Source organism: Hypanus sabinus, chromosome X2, assembly GCF_030144855.1.
Source record: "Hypanus sabinus isolate sHypSab1 chromosome X2, sHypSab1.hap1, whole genome shotgun sequence".
NCBI classification, from domain to species: Eukaryota; Metazoa; Chordata; class Chondrichthyes; order Myliobatiformes; family Dasyatidae; genus Hypanus; species Hypanus sabinus.
Genome location: NC_082739.1, coordinates 34,621,433 through 34,641,150, shown reverse-complemented (window position 1 = coordinate 34,641,150; position 19,718 = coordinate 34,621,433). Strand labels below are relative to the sequence as shown.

General features: G+C 40.9%; 1 protein-coding gene across 2 annotated transcripts in view; it reads left to right on the top strand.

Moving 5' to 3' along the window:
- dcps (decapping enzyme, scavenger) overlaps positions 1-19,718 on the top strand; it is an 81,856-nt gene that overhangs the window by 2,630 nt on the left and 59,508 nt on the right. For both annotated transcript variants that reach the window (XM_059957213.1, XM_059957212.1), the window contains exon 2: positions 13,629-13,797. In XM_059957213.1, coding sequence (XP_059813196.1) covers positions 13,629-13,797 — 169 coding nt within the window. The remainder of the gene's footprint in view (positions 1-13,628; positions 13,798-19,718) is intronic.

The window sequence follows — 19,718 nt, the reverse complement described above, 5'->3', positions numbered from 1 at the left end:
AGTGTATCCAAATCAGAACACATCTCATCTCTGCACACTTTCCAAGCGCTTAATCCAACACGGGTTGATTATTAAACCTGTTAAATGTTTGGGTTACCACCATTGGATTTCCCACCGCCCTGCATTACTAAAAAAAAACTACAGGAATGTGGGTGCTGTATACGAACAGGTGGTCAGAGGCATGTGGCAACTTCTCTGGCTCCCCAAAAGGAAGTACAGCACGTTTGAACATGAGCTTCTCAAACTCTTTCTGGTGATCCATTATTTTAATTTTCTTCTAGACGGTCTCCATTTTGCGGCATTCATTGACCACAAACCCCTCTTGCACGTGATGGCCAAAATATCAGACCCTTGGTCTGCATGTTAGGAATGTCACCTGGCATACGTATCAGAGTTCACAATGGATATACAACATAGCAAGTGAAAAAATAATGCCGCTGATTGCTTCTCATGGCCAGCCGTTGAGGCCATACACAGAGGGGTTGACTATGCCGGAATGGCAGTTGACCGAGCTATTGAACCAGATGTCCAGGCTTACCGAACAGTAGTCACCGGCCTGCAGATGGCTAATATTAAATTCGGGGAAGCTGAGGTTTCTCTCCTGTGCAATATCTCAACCTGTTGCCCTCGCCCCAGAATGCAAACTGGAGGTATAATGTTTTTAACTCCATACATGTGTCTCAGATCCAAGCCGGAAGGCCTCTCAGAAACTGGTGCACTAAAGCTTGTGTGGCACGGCTGTAGAAAGGATGTGCGTGATTGGAGTGCAGCCTGAGGGGAGTCATTTGCACATTTGTTGGACCGCACACCACCTCCACACAACTGTACACAATGTCCAGGTGACAGGAGAGAAAATATACAAGGATGTTGTTGGGATTTGAGAACCCGAGTTATAGGGAAAAGTTGAATAGATTATGACTTTATTCACTGGAATGTAGGAGAATGAGGGCAGATTTGATCGTGGTATACAAATTATGAGGGGTATAGTTAGGGGAATTTCCAACAGGCTTTTTCTATTGGGGGTGAATGAGACTAGAACAAGAAGTCATAGTGTGGCAGCAAAAAATTGATTCAAAATTAAAACCAAACATATGTCGCCAGATGGCGTTGTTATGCTTGTGTGACACACCCACAGCTCCAATGTTTACGCCAAAGAGTCGAATTCCTTATTCTGATCCTTTTTTTTCAATTAGCAAACATGAAATGAAGCATTAATAATTGTTAACTCAGCGTTTAGCAAAGATATGATCACCGTGGTCCCAAGCTACAATCTACCACAAAATAAGCCAGAATATGTCATTTATTCCCTTTGCTTTTACCACACCCCTACTAACGTGACTTGTAAACCATAATGTGTATAATAAACGCAACACAGAATAACTTTTTGTGCCGTGTCATCCACTCTGGACTTTGAGGCGAGTAGTCCCTGGTTGAGCTCAGGCGAGCAACTTGGCCTCGTAAAAATCAGACAAATGTTAAAGGTTGCTGCCTAGTGCATCACAAGGTGCAAAGAGGAACAACATCATCACAAAGGTTAAAGGGGAAATAATGAAGGGGAACCTTAGGGGGAGCTTCTTCACTCAGAAGGTGATCTGAGTGTGGAACAGGCTGCCAGTGGAACTGGTGGATGTGAGCTCAATTTCAACATTTAAGAGAAGTTTGGATACGTACGTGGGTAGAAGGGGCATGGAGGACTATTTTCCAGGTGCGGGTCAATGGGAATAGGCAGAAGAAGAGTTCAGCACAGGCTAGATGGACCAAAGGGACTGTTTCCGTGCTGTAGTACTCTTAACTCTATAACTACATTTACTGGTATTCTTCTGTCCAACCTTTTCAGGCTACAGTAGGTGAAAAGGACAAATGTTATTTGATTCCTTCTGTCTGTTATGAGTATACCATTGCTCCACACCCAATACTTTCTCATAGTCTAGGAAATTGTTTTATTTGGGCAGTGAATTTCATTCCATAATGTTTGTATATCCACAATCCTCCCCTCGTAATATTACATGTCAAAGATCTTTCAGCTGAACGGTATTAATAAAGGGTTAACTTTCTTTCCACTGATCCTGCATGACAGACTAAGTGATTTAGTATTTTCTGCTTTTAATTTCATCCTTTTCACTCTTGGTGTTGTTGCATCATACTGTTCCGTCCCTTCTTGCTCTCATGAAGTGATTTTTAAAAAAATTCCGGAATGTATTTTGTTAAATCTGAAGTTCTAATGTTATTCGTTCTGTTAATGTCAGGGTAATTGAAATCCCCTGTTATTACTACTTTGTTAGTTTCTCAGAGTCTTGCTATCATACTCTCTTAACTTCGATGGCTTGGGACTATTGTACACTCTCAGTAACTTGATTTCCTCGCCAATTTCTTCAGCTGTGCTATAAAATACGGCGTATATTCCTGGTGTCCGGCCAGCAATCTGCCATACAAACCTGATTTAATTCCAATCTTCCTTCAGCATATGCACTAGTATGGACACACAAAATGCTGGAGGAACTCAGCAGGTCAGGCAGCATCTATGGAAAAGAGTAGTCGATGTTTTGGGCTGAGACCCTTCTTTCTAGCAGCTGCTTGGTGAATAATGATTCACAATAAAGGCAGGTCAGCAAGTGGTAGTTGCTCTTCTTCACTTGTCCCTCTCCCTGTGGACTTCGTATTTCCAGCATTTGTAAATTTTTTCATTTGTGGAGTTAAATTAAACCCACCAATCCCTCCTCCATCCACATCTGATGCTGCAGGCCTTGAAACTTATTGCCTCAACATTCTGCACATTTAAGCATTTGCCACTTCATTTGCTCTGTGCTTGTTAACTTCAAGATAAATGGCCTCCATCACTGATACGGAGATTTCAAAAACAAACAGAGCATTCATATATTCCTGTCATTTGCAGCAAATTTTATCCAGATGGAGATAGCTAGAATGTGACGTAATAGTCTCATGAGAAAAGCTGCTATTTCTTGGACAGTATTGCTACTTGTGGATTACAGGTGTTTGGCATCAGACTGCAACTTGTGTGTGGATGTTTATAGCCATAGGAATGAAATAATGTCAAAATATGGTTATACTGGAGCACTGTTAAGTAATTAGTGCTGATGCTATCCTGGTTTTCAGTTCCCCCTGACAAGGTATCTCTATTCTCCATAGAGTCTGACTCCTTGCTGGGATAATGCTTGATGAACATTTAGGTGTACTGTGCTACATGACCCAAGTGGATACTACCAGTAAGTGTTCCAAAATGAAGCCTGTCTACAAACATGCATTTCCCAGCAGCAGTCTCTGGAGTGGCCAAATCAATTGTGATCAAGTTGACTGAAATCCTAGTTGATTGTTTCCTCTTCCTAAGCCCAGAGGAACTGAGGTTGGTAGTTGTGTCTGGTCCCAACATCTATCTCCACTGTTTCTTATCCTGCCAAATTTTCAAGCATTTTAAGCTATTACCTTGGCAGAGACCAGCTAACCAACATTGACTGAGGCATCTGAAATATGAAGCATTTATGAGATTGTTACCCATAAAGTTATTAATGATGTAATATAATGCTGTAATATTCAGCAAGTCTGGAAAATATTGTAAATGAGTGATCCTGTACTCTCCTGGAATAATAATATTTTATTATTTTAATTGTATGTTTAATAAGCATTTTGAAATATTGGAAAAAATTTTGGTAAGTGCACTTTTTTCTGTTTATCAGTGTGATTTTTTTTAAAAATTAGATCCACACAGATGTTCGGCATAATGAGCAGTTGCAATTCATTAAACAATTCCCATAACCAATGGCTTCCTGCAAGTCATAAAAGAAGATCTGTGAGTTTAAACACTGCTCTGGAAAAAGAGTTTACACCAGGATTTGGTTTAATAAAGAGCCAGGAAATTTAAAAAGAAAACATGTAGATTGTAGCTATGTATTTTTATATCTTTTGTTCACTTGTTAACATAGTTAATCTGCTAAATGTAGGCATGGCATCTTGAATTTTGGTCTGCACATCTGTGCTACGTGGCAACTCGAGCCCTTTCCTGTGCCTCAGGCAATCACTGCTGTGATAAGTGTCATCAGCTGGAGGAACCCAAGATGTGTTTTGGAGCTTGTGCAACAGCTGATGTCACTGTGGTCCCTGAGTACTTCTGCAGGTGGCCACTTCCCAGCTTCAGAGTGTAGATAGCAAGTTCACATCTACAGATCTGCTGTGCTGTCCGCACCACTCTCTCCAGAGACCTGCGATTGAGGGAGGTACAGTTCCCATACCAGGCAGTGATGCAGCCAGTCAGGATGCTCTCAATTGTGCCCCTGTAGAAAGTGCTTAGGATTTGGGGGCCCATACCAAACTTCTTCAACTGTCTGAGGTGAAAGAGGCTCAGTTGTGCCTTTTTCACCATACAGCCGGTATGTACAGACCACGTGAGATTCTCGGTAATGTGGATGTCAAGGAACTTAAAGCTGATCACCCTCTCAACCCCAGATCCATTGACGTCAATAGGGGTTAGCCTGTCTCCATTCCTCCTGTAGTCCACAACCAGTTCTTGCTTTTGCGACATTGAGGGAGAGGTTGTTTTCTTGACACCCTTGTGTCAGGGTGATGACTTCTTCTCTGCAGGTTGCCTCGTTATTATTTGACACAAGGCCAATCAGTGTAGTATCGTCAGAGCTTGAAGATATGTGCACAGAGTTTCAGGAACAGCTTATTCCTCTCCATCATCAGATTTCTGAATGGACAATAAACTCACGAACATTACCTCAGTTCTTTTTCCTCTCTTTTTGCACTACTTATTTAATTTTCTTTTTTATATCTACTTATTGTAATTTATAGTTTTTATTATGTATTGCAATGTACGCTGCTTCAAAACAACAAATTTCATGACATATGTCAGTGATTTTAAACCTGATTCTGATTTTTATTTGATTCCACTTTGCACCTTCCTGCTTATCACATTGCAGCATCTGTAGCCTCTGTCTCTGGCTCCACACCATCTCCTCCCCCAACTGGCTCCATTGTCTCTCTCTCTCCTTAACTGTCTCTACCTGTCACTCACTGCTACATTCTCTGATCACCCCTCCCACACCTGGCCTTCACCTCCACATATGCTGCCTGATACACTGAGTTCCTTCAGCAGTTTGATTTTATTTCCCTCCAGATTGCAGCATCTATAGTCTCTTATGTATTCAGTTTTTAAGTTTCCATAGCTATTGTAGTATGACTAGAGGATTTGAGAGCTCTTGATGTTGTGTTGTTTTAAAAAGGATGAAGGGGCAAGCCAGGTACTTACACCAATTAGTTCAACGTTGGTAGTGAGCAAATTATTGGAATTGATTTCAAGAGAGAGTGCAGAAAGCAAAGTATTGATTGATAGATGTTTTTGCAACTGCACGGCTGTTAAACGTAGAATTCCGTATAACTTAACACTTTATAGAGTCATGGAAAACTACAGGACAGAAACAGGCCCATTGCCCATCCAGTCTGCTGAACCATTTAAACTGCTCTGTCCCATTGACCTGCACCTGGACCATAGCCCTCCATACCCCTACCATCTATGTACCTATCCAAACTTCTCTTGAACATTGAAATTGGATTCGCATCCACCACATTACTTCATCCTGTAAATTTTCTCTGTACTCTTTCAATCCTGTTTACATCTTTCCTGCATGTAGATGACCAAAAGCTGCACACAATATTTCGATACTCCAAAATCAGGCCTCACCAACGTTCTGTACAACTTCAGCATTACATCTCAACTCCTGTACTCGGTACTTTGATCTATGATGACAAATGTGCCAAAAGCTTTCTTAATGACCCAATCTATTGGTGATACCACTTGCAATGGATTATGGATCTGTATTCCCAGAACCCTTTGTTCTACTGCACTGCTCAGTGCCATCAGGTCACTGTGTAAGACCTACCAAAGTGTTGGTTCTCCTGAAGTGCAACACCTCACACTTATCTGCATTAAATTCCATTCTCCGTTTTTTAGCCCATTTTTCCAGCTGATCCAGATCCCACTGCAAGCTTTGACAGTCTTTGCTTGCTGTCCACGACACCCCCAATCTTGGTGTCATCCACAGATTTGCTGATTAGGTTAACCAGATTATCATCCAGTAGAAAACAACAATGGATCCAGCACTAATCCCTGCAGCACTCCACTAGTCACAGGCCTCTAGTCAGAGAGGCAACCATCTACTACCTCTTTCTTGCTTCTCCAAAGCCAATGTCTAATCCAGTTTATCACCTCATCTTGAATGCCAAGTGACTGAACCTTCTTGACCAGCCTCTGGTGCGTGACCCCATCAAATGCCTTGCTAAAGTCCATGTAGACAACATCCACTGCCTTGCCTTCGTCCCCTTTCCTAGCAAGTTGTTCGAAAAACTCTGACTTATTACACCTGACCTATCATGCACAAAGCCATGCTGACTATCTCTAATCAATCACTGTTTATCCAAATACTCATATCTGGTCTCTTAGGATACCTTCCAGTGACCTTCCCACTACTGATATCAGGCTCACCGGTCTATAATTTCCTGGTTTATTCTTAAAGCCTTTCTTAAGCAGCGGAATAACATTCGCTATTTTCCAATCCTCTGATACCTCAGCTGTTGCTAAGGATGATTTAAATATCTCTGCTTTGGCCCCTGCATTTTCTGAACTTGCCTCCTGTAGTGTCCAAAGGAACACCTTGTCAAGCCCTGGGAATTTGTATACCCTGATTTGCCTGAAGACAGCAAACTCTTCCTCCTCTGTAATCTGTGTAGTGTCCATGACTTTGCTGCTGCTTTGCCTCATTTTTATCGACCCTGTGTCCATCACCTGAGTAAATACAGATGCAAAAATCTACTTAAGGTCTGCCCCATCTCTTTTGGCTCCATGCATTGATTACCATTCTAATCTTCCAGAGGACTAATTTTGTCTCTTGCAATTCTTTTGCTCTTAAAAATAACTGTAGAATCTCTTAGAATTCCCCTTCTTCTTGTCTGCTAGAGCAGCCTCATGTCTTTTAGCCCATCTGATTTCTTTCTTACATGTTCTATTGCATTTCTTATACCCCTCAAGCTCCTGACTTGTTCCTACCTGCCTATACCTGCTATACACCTTTTTTTTTCTTAACCAGGGCCTCAATATCTCTTGAAAACCATGGTTCGCTATACCTGGTATCTTAACCTTTTATTCTGACGCACATACAGGCTTTGTACTCTCAAAATTGAAGGCCTCCCACTTACCAAGTACACCTTTGCCAGAAAACAGCCTGTCCCTATCCACACTTGTCAGATCCTTCCTGATACCATCAAAATTGGCCTTTCTCCAATTTAGAATCTCAACCCATGGACGAGGCCTATCCTTTTCCATAATTACCTTAAATCTAATGGCATTGCGGTCACTAAAGCGTTCCTCCACACAAACTTGTGTCACCTGTCCTTTCTCATTCTCAAATAGGAGATCAAGCATTGCATACTCTCTGTCATTGGAACTCTTATGTACTGATTAAAGAAACTTTCCTAAACACATTTGACAAAGTCCTGCCGAAGGGTTTTGGTCCAAGTTGCTGGCAGTGCTCTTCCTAGATGCTGTCTGGCCTGCTGAGTTCTTCCAGCATTTTGAGTGTGTTTGGATTTCCAGCATCTGCAGATTTTCTCTTCTCTATCTCATCTAGTCTTACAGTATGGGAGTCCCAGTCAATATGTGGAAAGTTACAATCACCTAATTTCTTGTTTTCTTACATATTATTGATTTAGACATCATTGAAGGTTACATTATTTGCAGAAGAGACAGAAAATTGGAGGAAAGTCTGCTTAATTGGCAAATCAAATTTTACTGGATGAATTGTAATCCATTTGAGAATTGAAACAAGACAGTAAAATAAACAATGGAGGAATATTGTGGAGAAACAGGCAGACTGGGGTTTTTGTCTGCAGATCATGAAAGTTGCAGAGCAAGTAAATACTGTATTTTAAAAGGGTACATTGAATACTTTGAGCTGAAGCATAGAATATAAAAGCAGTGAAGTTTTGTTGAACATGTGTAACACTTTGATAGGGAATGTCTTGAGTTTTGCATACAATTCTAGTCATTGCATTACACAAAAGATGTCTGGCTCTGAAAGGGTATCAAGGGGGTGTATGAGCATGTTATAAAGACTGGAATTCAGCTGTAAGGAAGGATTGACAAGGTAAGCATTAATTTCTTTGGAAAAGGAGAGAACTGAGTGAGAATTAATTGACCTCTGAAAAAATTATTAGGGATCTTTAGAGAACAATAGAAAATTCTTTTTTCCCCCCAGAATTTGGGTGCTGTTAGCAAGTGCAATTTTTTCATTGCTTATCTGTCCATCCCTGCATGATATCAAGGAGAAGCTAGCTGCCTTCCAAAGCGGACATGTTGTTCATTTAAGAACCCAGCCTCATTTTTCTATCCGGCACTGATAGATTAGTGCATAAAGGCTTGAAATTAAATGAGAGTGCAGACACTGGAACATAATTAAGTTGAATAATCTAAAGCTCAGCCTATTTAATTCTTTATCTGTACAAATTTGAATTTACAAAAAAACTTCGACAAATCCAGTGGTGTTGAGGGGAATGCTTTCTTTTAACGTTCCAATCAGGGTCAGGTTTATTATCACAGACATCATGAATTTCGATTTGGAAAGTGAGTTTGAGTGCTGTCATCAGTAGGTATTTGGTGCAAAAGATCAGAATGTGTTAAAATAATTGTAACTGACTTTTTTTTAGACTTTAAGCTCTTTAAATGCTGTGATCTTGCCTGCTATTTCCAATATACAGGTGGCCCCCGTTTTTTGAACGTTCGCTTTACGACAGCTCACTGTTACAAAAGACCTACATTAGTACCTGCTTTCACTAGCCAAAGAGGATTTCCGCTTTTATGAAAAAAAGGCACCCGCTTTATACATGTTTACCCCGAGAAAGACTACCATGACTGTGAAGCCTTGTGCGGGCAGTTGTGTGTACGTGCGTATGCATGTATGTGTGCATGCGTGTACGTGCTGAATTTTTTTCTCCAAATCGATTTTAGTGCGCTGTCTTCCCAATTTTGATAAGTGAAACTACACTGTACATACAATATTTCTACTTTATATGGGCTGTGTATTTATCATATAATTCCTGCTTTTACTATATAGTCGGCCCTCCTTATCCGTGAATTCAGCATGCGCTAATTCAACCAACCGCGAATCGCGAAAACCCGGAAGTGCTCTTCCAGCACTTGTTGTTTGAGCATGTACAGACTTTTTTCTTGTCATTATTCCCTAAACAATGCAGTATAACAACAATTTTACATAGCATTTACATTGTATTAGGTATTACATGTAATCTAGAGATGATTTAAAGTATTCGGGAGGATGTGCGTGGGTTATCATGGATCAGGATAGAAAAAATTTGAAGTTCTCTTAGTAAGTTGGAACAGGTACATCTGGTATTATTTAGCATCAGTTAGTCAAACGTTTGTCTTAGTAAATATTTTACCTTTCTATGCATATAAAACACTTAAAAACATATAGACAATAGGTGCAGAAGTAGACCATTCGGCCCTTCGAGTCTGCACCGCCATTTTGAGATCATGACTGATCATCCACTATCAATACCCGGTTCCTGCCTTGTCCCCATATCCCTTAATTCCCCTAACCATAAGATACCTATCTAGCTCTATATGTTACAGTGCCGGGCTCAGGAACTTCTTCCCGAGTTCGATCCAGTGACAGACCGCTGTCGAGTGCACTCTCCACCGTGCCAGGTTGATGTGAGGATCAAAACCCAATAATTAAACCACTGCGTTGCTTAGTAATAATTGTAGCTTTCATCCGGGCAGAGCCTTTCTCACTGTATCCATTAAAATTGTTCCAATCATTGACCAACTGTAGCCTAATGCTTTTCCAATGACCGATGACATTTCACTTCTTTCCAATCGCTTTATTATTTCTACTCTTATTTTCAATCGTGTTTGTGATTATTTTCATGAACAGAAACACTGCGGATTCAGAGCTCTGCCGCTGGGTCCTAATGTCCACTGTATTGAGACAGGTTGAATAAGGGACTTGAGCATCCGCGAATTTTGGTATCCACGAGGGGTCCGGGAACCAATCCCTCACGGATAAGGAAGGCCGACTGTATGTCCATGTTATTTTAGGTTTTATGTGTATTTGGTATGATTTGGTAGGTTATTTTTTGGGCCTGGGGACGCTCAAAATTTTTTTCCCCATATAAATTAATAGTAATTGCTTCTTTGCTTTACGACATTTCGGCTTACAAATGATTTCATAGGAACGCTCTGCCTTCAGAGAGCGGGGGGAAACCTGTACCGACGTACTTTTCCATCTTCATCTCATACTGCTCAAGCTGCACATCTTGCTGCATGTGTACTTGTGTTCCTATGGCACAGCAATACTTTCAATGAATGACCCAAACAGGGACTGAAACAGATTGGAATGTAAATTGTTTGGGATTTGTAAATTGAAATGTAGGCTGCTGGGCTTTTGTGAAGTTGGAGTGCCTGAATGTTTTCATGGTCTTGATTTATGCAACATGGATTGTTCCATTTGCTGAAGAAATAAAATTGAATATTGAGCAATTATCAGCAAAATCCATATTTCTAAATTTGATGAAGGTGGAAAATTATTAAAGCTAGGCCATCACCCTGAGGAACTCCTGTTGTGATGTCATGGAATTAGTTTAAATGACCTTTCATAACAATAGTACCTTTGCTTTTTGTGAGATTTAACTGCAGCCATGACAGTATTTTCCTCTGCTGTCCATGGGCTTCATTTTTACCAGGGCTACTCGATACCACACTCAGTCAAGGGCTGTCTGATGTCAAGAACAATCACTCTAATATCACCTCTGGAGATCAGCCCTTTGGTCCATGTTGGACTTATTCTATGAAGGGGTCTGAGCTGAGTGCTCCTGGTGAAACTTAAGCTGCATATTGTGAACAAGTTGTTAGTAAATACCATTTGATAGCACAGGTGACACTTTTTGTCATTTTGCTGGTGACTTGAGGGTAGATATGTTGATGGTAATTGGCAGGATTGGATTTTTTGTGAAGGCAAGCCTGGACAATTTTTCACATTGTTGGGCAGATTCCAGTGCTTTAACTGTAGTGATGCAACTTGGACAGAAACAGCTAGCTTTGCTGCATGTCTTTAGTTAGGGTGTTGTCTGGTACCATACCCTTTGCTATACTGTGGGCCATCAGTCATTTCTTATTATCATATACAGTGGCATGCAAAAGTTTGGGCACCCCGGTCAAAATTTCTGTTACTGTGAATAGCTAAGCAAGTAAAAGATGACCTGATTTCCAAAAGGCATAGAGTTAAAAATGGCACATTTCTTTAATATTTTAATCAAGATTACTTTTTTATTTCCACCTTTTACAGTTTCAAAATAACAAAAAAGGAAAAGGGCCTAAAGCAAATGTTTGGGCACCCTGCATGGTTAGTACTTAGTAACACCCCCTTTGGCAAGTATCACAGCTTGTAAATGCTTTCTGTAGCCAGCTAAGAGTCTTTCAATTCTTGTTTGGGGGATTTTCGCCCATTCTTCCTTGCAAAAGGCTTCTAGTTCTGTGAGATTCTTGGGCCGCCTTGCATGCACTGCTCTCTTGAGGTCTATCCACAGATTTTTGATGCTGTTTAGGTCGGGGGACTGTGAGGGCTATGGCAAAAGTTTCAGCTTGCGCCTCTTGAGGTAGTCCATTGTGGATTTTGTGGCGTGTTTAGGAACATTATCCTGTTGTAGAAGACATCCTCTTTTCATCTTCAGCTTTTTTTTAAACAGACAGTGTGATGTTTGCTTTCAGACTTCCAGTAATTCCCCTCTCCCCCCCCTCCCAACTTCACCAATCACAATCCCATTTTTTCTCTCTCTCTTATCTCTTTGCCTGCCCATCATCTCCCTTTGGTGCTCCTACCCCTTCTCCCCTTCTTTCTTCCATGGTCTTCTATCCTCTCCTATCAGATACCCCCTTCACCAAGCAACTTCCCATCACTTTACATCGCCCTTCCCACTCCTGTTTTCACCTGTCACCTTGTCTTTCTCCCTCCCCTCTCCACACCTTTCAACTCTACTCATCTTTTTTTCTTCAGTCCTGCTGAAGGGTCTTGGCCTCGAACATCGACTGTACTCTTACCGTTATTGCTGCCTGGCCTACTGAGTTCCTCCAGCATTTTGTGTGTGTTGCTTGGATTTTCAGCATCTACAGATTTTCTCTTGTAGGTGCTGGAGAGGTTTTGATTTCATTTTAAGTAACTTGTTCATTTTACAGACTCCTTCCCATTAACCATCTCAAGAAGCTTAAGTGCTGTTTGTTTTCACAGGCCTTTGAAATATAGTCTCCTGTTGTGGTTGCAACTTTTTGTTGTCGTGAATGAAATCCTCATAGAGAAACATATTATATTAGTTGTGAAGATTTGTTAAATAAATTTCTGATAATTGAATATCCAGCTAATTATTCTTTTAAAAATAACTAGATTAACTTTTATTGATACATAGTTCACTGTTAACCCTGAACTGCTGTAGTTTTAAACTGACTGCCAGATATTACACTGAATTGAGGATTTTCATCTGGAAAAGAAAAGTTGGTTGCCCTGGATTTTGTCCTTAAGTTCTGAAGTGGTTTGTAAAGGCTGGAATCTGTGTTTTCACCTGAGAGGGAGACCACAAAGTAAGTACAAACACTAGGGAATTCAGGAGAAATTATTTATTTTGAGCATAGTTAGAATATGAAATTTGGTTTAATGAGGTAATTTAACTGAAAGGGATAATTGTATTCAGGAGCTAGCTTGCATGAAAGGAATCAAGCATTATGCTGAAAGGGTTAGATGAAATAGGGTAGAGCTAGATGACTAATTTCAGTGCTGTAACATTTGTTATGCTAATTTATTGACATATTGGTTCTGAGTTATGCAGTGCTTTGAAAGTAAGGAAAATTTAAAAGCTCTCCATGTTTTCTCTCCCTATTTCTATGATTTCCTCCTCATAATATCTCTTCAGTTAAAATATGCTCATCCAGTTTTGACCTCTTGCTTGTTCACAAATGTGTTTGCTTAACCTTCTGCAGCTAGGTTTTCTGCTGCCAAAGCTTCTAATCTCTTGGAATTTACTCTTTAAATGTCTCAGAATGCCCCCTGAAACTGACCTTTTTGACCAAGTACTTTGTTGCCTGGCTTAATATCCCAGGGTGACAAACTTTGCTTGATAATGTTCATGTGAAATTTATTTTATTTATTTAGAGATACAGCATAGTGTAGGCCCTTTGATCTATACTGCCAACAATCCCCAATTTAACCCTAGCCTACTCACAGGCCAGTTTACAATGACCAATTAACCTACTAACCGGTATGCCTTTGAACTGTTCGAGGAAACCAGAGCCCAGAGAAAACTCAAGCATTCCATGGGGAGGATGTACAAACTCCGTACAGAGGATGCAAGGATTAAATTCCAAACTCTGACACCTTGAGCTGAAATATTTAAAGTGGAATATAAGTGGAAGCTGTTTTAGTTGTTGCGGTTTTGTCAAAGAGTTCACATTACTCTGTTTTTAGATTGTATGCAACGGGGTAAACAAATTTCACTGCAAACTCTACTTTTAGCGGAGGATTCTGTCAGTTTATTAACAATCATTTTTCTTGTGGCAGGTTGGAGAAGATGGTGGTGATGTTCGAGATGCAGTGATCATTCTAGAGAAGACGCCTTTCCAGGAGGAAGCTTTGCCACAGCTTCTGAACAGAAATGCAGATCTTCATCTTCAGATGAAGAATGACATCTACAGCACACATTACCTTCGTCCGCTTCCAGCCCTCAATGGTACAGTAGTTCATCCATGCTTTACACATGGAGTTAGTCAGCAATCATAGTTACTTTACAGCAGCAGTACTGTTGTTCTTGAGTTGCATGTGGTTCTTTTCTGTGCGGCTTACAGCACTTCAAGACTTCCTAATTTCTGTATCAGAATATGAAATTTTATTATGCTAGTATGTAGTAATTATACTCCATTTCTATTATGCATTGCCAATATTAAGACATCAGTTTTAAACCATTGGTGAATAAAGAGGATATAGAATTAATACAGGAATCGTTGATACAAGCAAGAGCTAGACTTCATACTATTTCCATTAAGTGCATTAATGTTTATAATCAGTGATTGGACTGATGTCACAAGATGCAACTTCAACAAAAACTATACTGTCAATTAGGGCAGTGATTGCTGTGTTACACAGCTGGTGGGCTTTTGATGCAATTCACAAAGTACTGGAGGAACTCAGCAGGTCAGACAGCAGCAATGGAAGGAAATGGACCAGTGGACATTTTGGATTGAAACCTTTTATTAGTCCAGATGAAGGGTCTTGACCCAAAATGTCAACTGCCCATTTGATGATGCAGACCCGCTGAGTTCTTTCAGCGCTTTGTGTGTTGCTCTTGATTCTAGTGTCTGCATTCCCTTGTGCTTCTAGCCTTTTGGCACCAGTGGAAACTAATCTTTGTACTTTTACAGAGAATGATTAGTTCCTCAGTGTGTACTTGAATGTAGATCTATTAGTATAGTATTGGCCATAGCCACAAGGCATCCTAATTTGGTGGAAATTTTGTTGTTGCAAGCTATCTTAGAAACGGATTGACTATTGGTGGAGATGGAAGAGAGGTGAATGAAATAGTTCCTTTGTAAAGTTGCAAGGTAAGAAGATGATGTAATTGCTAGTGGCACCAATGGAGGAGTTGGAAATAATGGGATATAATAATTTTAGTGTGAAGGCTCATGGCTGAAAGGTGGGTGAGATCACTGAGCTCTCTCATTGTTCTGATTGGGGACATGGTTTAGAAATAGAATAGCAGGAAATGAATAGATGTGCTCAAACACTTTGTCAAGCGTGGTTAGATAAATCATCGCTGAGATAAAAAGAAAACATTGAAAGCACTGGTGTGGAAGTTGGCAACGTCAGAGCAGGTGCAATTGAGAGCCAGTGAATTTAGACATGAATGGAAAAGTGATAGGTGAAATTGTAGTCAAGCTAGTGTTTGGACAGTGAGCTGAATATTTGTCACTAAAGGCAAGGAAAGAGTTGGATATGAACCAGCAAAGTATGGGCATTAGGGTCGATGAAACCATTGAATTCTGTACAAAGGCAAGAACTGGCACTTAAGGCTTCAAGAAAAAGTTTCAACCCTTTTGCAATTAACAGATTTTCTGAATTAATTGCTCATAAAATGTTTGATCTTCATCTTCGTCACAATATTAGGCAAACACAATCTGCCTGAACTAATAATGCATAGACAATTGTACTTTTCTATTCTTTATTGAGCACATTGTTTAATCATTTACAGTCCAGGCTGGAAAATAGTATGTGAGCCCTTGTATTTAATAACTGGTAGAACTGCTTTTAGCAGCAATAACCTCCACCAAACCTTTCTTGTAGTGGCTGATCAGACTTACACAACTGTCAGGAGAAATTTTAGGCCATTCCACCATACAAAACTGTTTCAGTTCATCAATATTTCTGGGATACTTTGCATGAACGGCCCTTTTCAGTTCTTAATTGGGTTAAAGTCTGGACTCTGGCTTGGCCATTCCAAAACATGAATTTTCTTTTTAAACAGTTCTGTTGTTGATTTACTCTTGTCTTTTGGATCATTGACTTGTTGCGTTATCCAACTTCTATTCAGCTTCAGGTGACGGACTGCTAACTCTGGCATTCTGTAAAATGTCTTGATAAAATTTTGAATTCATTGTTCCCTCAATGACTGTAAGCTGCCCAGCCCCTAATGCAGCAAAGCTGCCCCAAACCATGATGTTCCTTCCACCATGCTTCACAGTTGGGATGAGGTTTTGACGTGGGTGTGCAGTGCCCTTTTCCCTCCAAACATAGCAGTGTGCATTTCTTGCCAAAGTGTCAAACTTTTGTCTCATCTGTCCACAGAACATTGTCCCAGAAGTCCAGGTGGTCTTTGCAAACTTGAGACATGCAGCAATATTGTTTTTTGGGGAGAGCTGTGCTTTCCTCCATGGTGTCCTTTCATGAACACCATTCTTGTTCAGTACATTTCTTATAGTGGACACACAAACAGGGACTTTAGCAAGTTCTAGAGTTTTCTGCAGGTCTTTTGCCGTTACCCTTGGATTCTTTTCACCTCCTTCAACATTGCACCTTCTGTTCTTAGTGTGATCTTCGCAGGATGCCCATTCCCAGGGAGAGTAGCTGAAGTTCCTCCTTTTGTAGACAATTTCTCTTACTGTGGACTAATGAACACTCAGGTCTCTAGAAGTGCTTTTGTTGCCTTTTTCAGCTTCATGCCTCTCCACAGTTCTTCTTAGGTTCTCTGAAAGTTGTTTCAATCGAGGCTTGGTGCACATAAACAGATCTTTCTCGAGAAAAGCTGGGTCTGTCAGTAATCTGACTTTGTTTATCAGATTATTAAAATACATAGTGCAGGCACCTCTATAACCCACAGCTTCAATCTCATCTCATTGATTGGAACACCTGACTCCAAATAGCTTTTGTGGAAGGCATTACCCCAGCGATTCACAGACTTTTGTGAACCTAGACTGTGATTGTTTAAATGGTATACTCTGTATTGATGAGAAGAAGTACAATTGTTTGTGTTATTAGGTTAGCCAGATTGTCTTTGTCTATTTTTGTGACTTAGATGAAGATCAGACCACATTTTATGAGTAATTGGCTGGTGTAACAATTTCTCCTTTTAAAACTGAGTAATTCACATTTTATGAATGCATAAAACCTGGTAATTGCAAAGGGTTCACAAACTTTTTCTACATAGACTGTATATAGACATCAATGAAACTGAAAAGAGATGATGGAAAGGAACCAAGTAAGATTGAAACAAGACCCTACAATAGACTGGCTTTGACAGTATAAGATACTCATAGCTATACTTTTATTTTGAGAAATTGAATAGTTTTAAAAGGAGAAATTGTTACACCAGCCAATTCCTGGACTTGAACTGGAATCAGAGTCCACTGAAGTTTTTCTCCTATTTACTTCTGCCTGAATTCAAAAGAAATTCAGCACATACATGAAGAAGAAATGTCTTACCTTATAATATACTTCAGGAAGGTCCAGATGAATGATGAATGGTTGTGGCAACTGATATTAACAGAAGAATTGTGAAGTAATTAATTTTGGCGGGAAGAATAAGATCCAGAAAGTGTAAAAGAAGTATATATGAAGATGGCAGAAGTGCAAAGTCATGTGCGATTTTATTTATTTAGAGATCCTGCATGGAACAGGCCCTTCTTTCCCTTTGAGCCACGCCACCTGCAACTCTCAATTTAACCCTAGCCTAATCACAGGACAAATTACAGTGGTCCATTAACCTACTAACTGGTACGTCTTTGGACTGTAGGAGGAAGCCAAAGCACCTAGAGAAACCCATGCATTCCATGGAGGGGTGTGTGGCCTCTGTCGGTCGTGGTCGACCACGGGTACCGTGCCTCTGGTAGTGACTGGGAGTGGCCTCTCCAGGGCACAAACCAAGGCAGAGTTGACGTGGAGATCCGTCTGTTGCCCATGCAGTGGGACCCCCCCCCCCCTCCAAACAGGTCCAAAGGAACGACGAAAGTCGATACGGTTTGGTGCCAGCAGCATCGCAGGAATTGCTGTGCCGGTGCCGGGTACAGGAGTCAGCCACCTTCAGGACTCCGACTCTGGATTTTTCCTTAGGGTTTACTCCTGAAGCCTTTCCTGTGAGCGGGTATAGCCGCAAGGCAGTGGAGGTTTGAAATCGGAGTTTTCCCTCGCCTAGATAAGCTACCATCCGTGGTTAAGGAGCCCCATCTGCCCGGAGCAACTGGTTTTAAGGTGCCAGTGCCCCTTCTCCTGTCAGTGAGAACAGCTCCGCCAGGCATAGGAACCATGTGAAGGCCAGGAGTTGGACTTGGTTGTCAGAGACTTTTTGAGACGCACGCCATGAAAAGCATTTGTTTAGCAGTGGGAGCTCATCTCCACTACCACCCTTCGGCTATGACTACCCTTGGAGGGGTATAGAATAGGAAACATCCTAAGATTCAGCAAGATTTATAAAACATTCGGCTAGAGCTGAAAAACTAGAAAGACCTTAGAGAGTTGCAGAAGCGTAAAAGGATGATGCAGAGATGTTAAAATTGGTGTTGGTTTCCTTGGAACAGGGCAGTTCAAAGATTTGCTCGGTGTTGAGGATGTTAGTTGAATAAAGAAGAAACTGTTTCCATTGCTAAGGGGATAAGTAACTTAACAGCACAGGAATAGAATAAATAGCCATCAAAGATGGGCAATGTGAACAATAGTTTTTACATGGTTATGATAAATTGGAATCCACTGGCTGAAAATGTGCTAGAAAATAATTTTCAAAAGTGGGTTGTTTAAATTCTTGAAGTAGAAAGATATTGAGGAAGTACAGAGGCATGTGATTGATTAGATGGTTCAGAACGATGGGTTGAATTGTCATTTTCAGTGTTGTTTTATTTCGTGTTTGATACATTTTCTTTTGCTTGCATGTCAGTGACAGAAAAGCCAAATATCACAGCCAGCAGGTGGCACTTAGGCATGTACTACTCACACTGCATTCTGTTGAGTGGTTGTAGTTTTGTATTAATTTCAATGCAGGAAGTGCCGGATAATGGAACATCTGTCACCTCATTGGCAAGGGAAGAATCAATTTCATGAAAAGCTGAAGCAAATCCTTCGGTCTGTAAGAATAAGTAGTTTTAGGAAAAGCAGTTTTGCTTCCTGCCTCTAAATAAGTACTTTAAGTAACTGTACAGACCTGCTATTCTGAAACAAGAAGCACTGATTTTTAGGGAGCAGTAATAGACAATAGACGCAGGAGTGGGCCATTTGGCCCTTTGAGCCAGCACTGCCTTTCACTGTGATCATGGCTGATCATCCACAATCAGTACCCTGTTCCTGCCTTCTCCCCATATCCCTTGACTCCGCTATCTTTAAGCTCTATCTGGCTCTTTCTTGAAAGCATCCAGAGAATTGGTCTCCACTGTCCTCTGAGGCAGAGCATTCCACAGATCCACAACTCTCTGGGTGAAAAAGTTTTTCCTGAACTCCATTCTAAATGGCCTACCCGTTATTCTTAAACTGTGGCCTCTGGTTCTGGACTCCCCCAACATCGGGAACATTTTTCCTGCCTCTAGTGTGTCCAATCCCTTAATAATCTTACATGTTTCAATCAGATCGCCTCTCATCCTTCTTGTATAACAGTGTATACAAGCCCAGTCGCTCCAATCTTTCAACATATGACAGTCCCGCCATCCCGGGAATTAACCTTGTGAACCTACGCTGCACTCCCTCAATAGCAAGAATGTCCTTCCTCAAATTTGGAGACCAAAACTGCACATAATATTCCAGGTGGGGTCTCACCAGGGCCCTGTACAACTGCAGAAGGACCTCTTTGCTCCTATACTCAACTCCCCTTGTTATGAAGGCCAACATGCCATTAGCTTTCTTCACTGTCTGCTATACCACATGCTTACTTTCAGTGACTGATGAACAAGGACACCTAGATCTCGTTGTACTTCCCCTTTTCCTAACTTGACACCATTCAGATAGTAATCTCCCTTGCTGTTCTTGCCACCAAAGTGGATAACCACACATTTATCCATATTAAACTGTATCTGCCATGCATCTACCCACTCACCCAACCTGTCCAAGTCACCCTGCATTCTCCTAACATCCTCCTCATATTTCACACCACCACCCAGCTTGTGTCATCTGCAAATTTGCTAA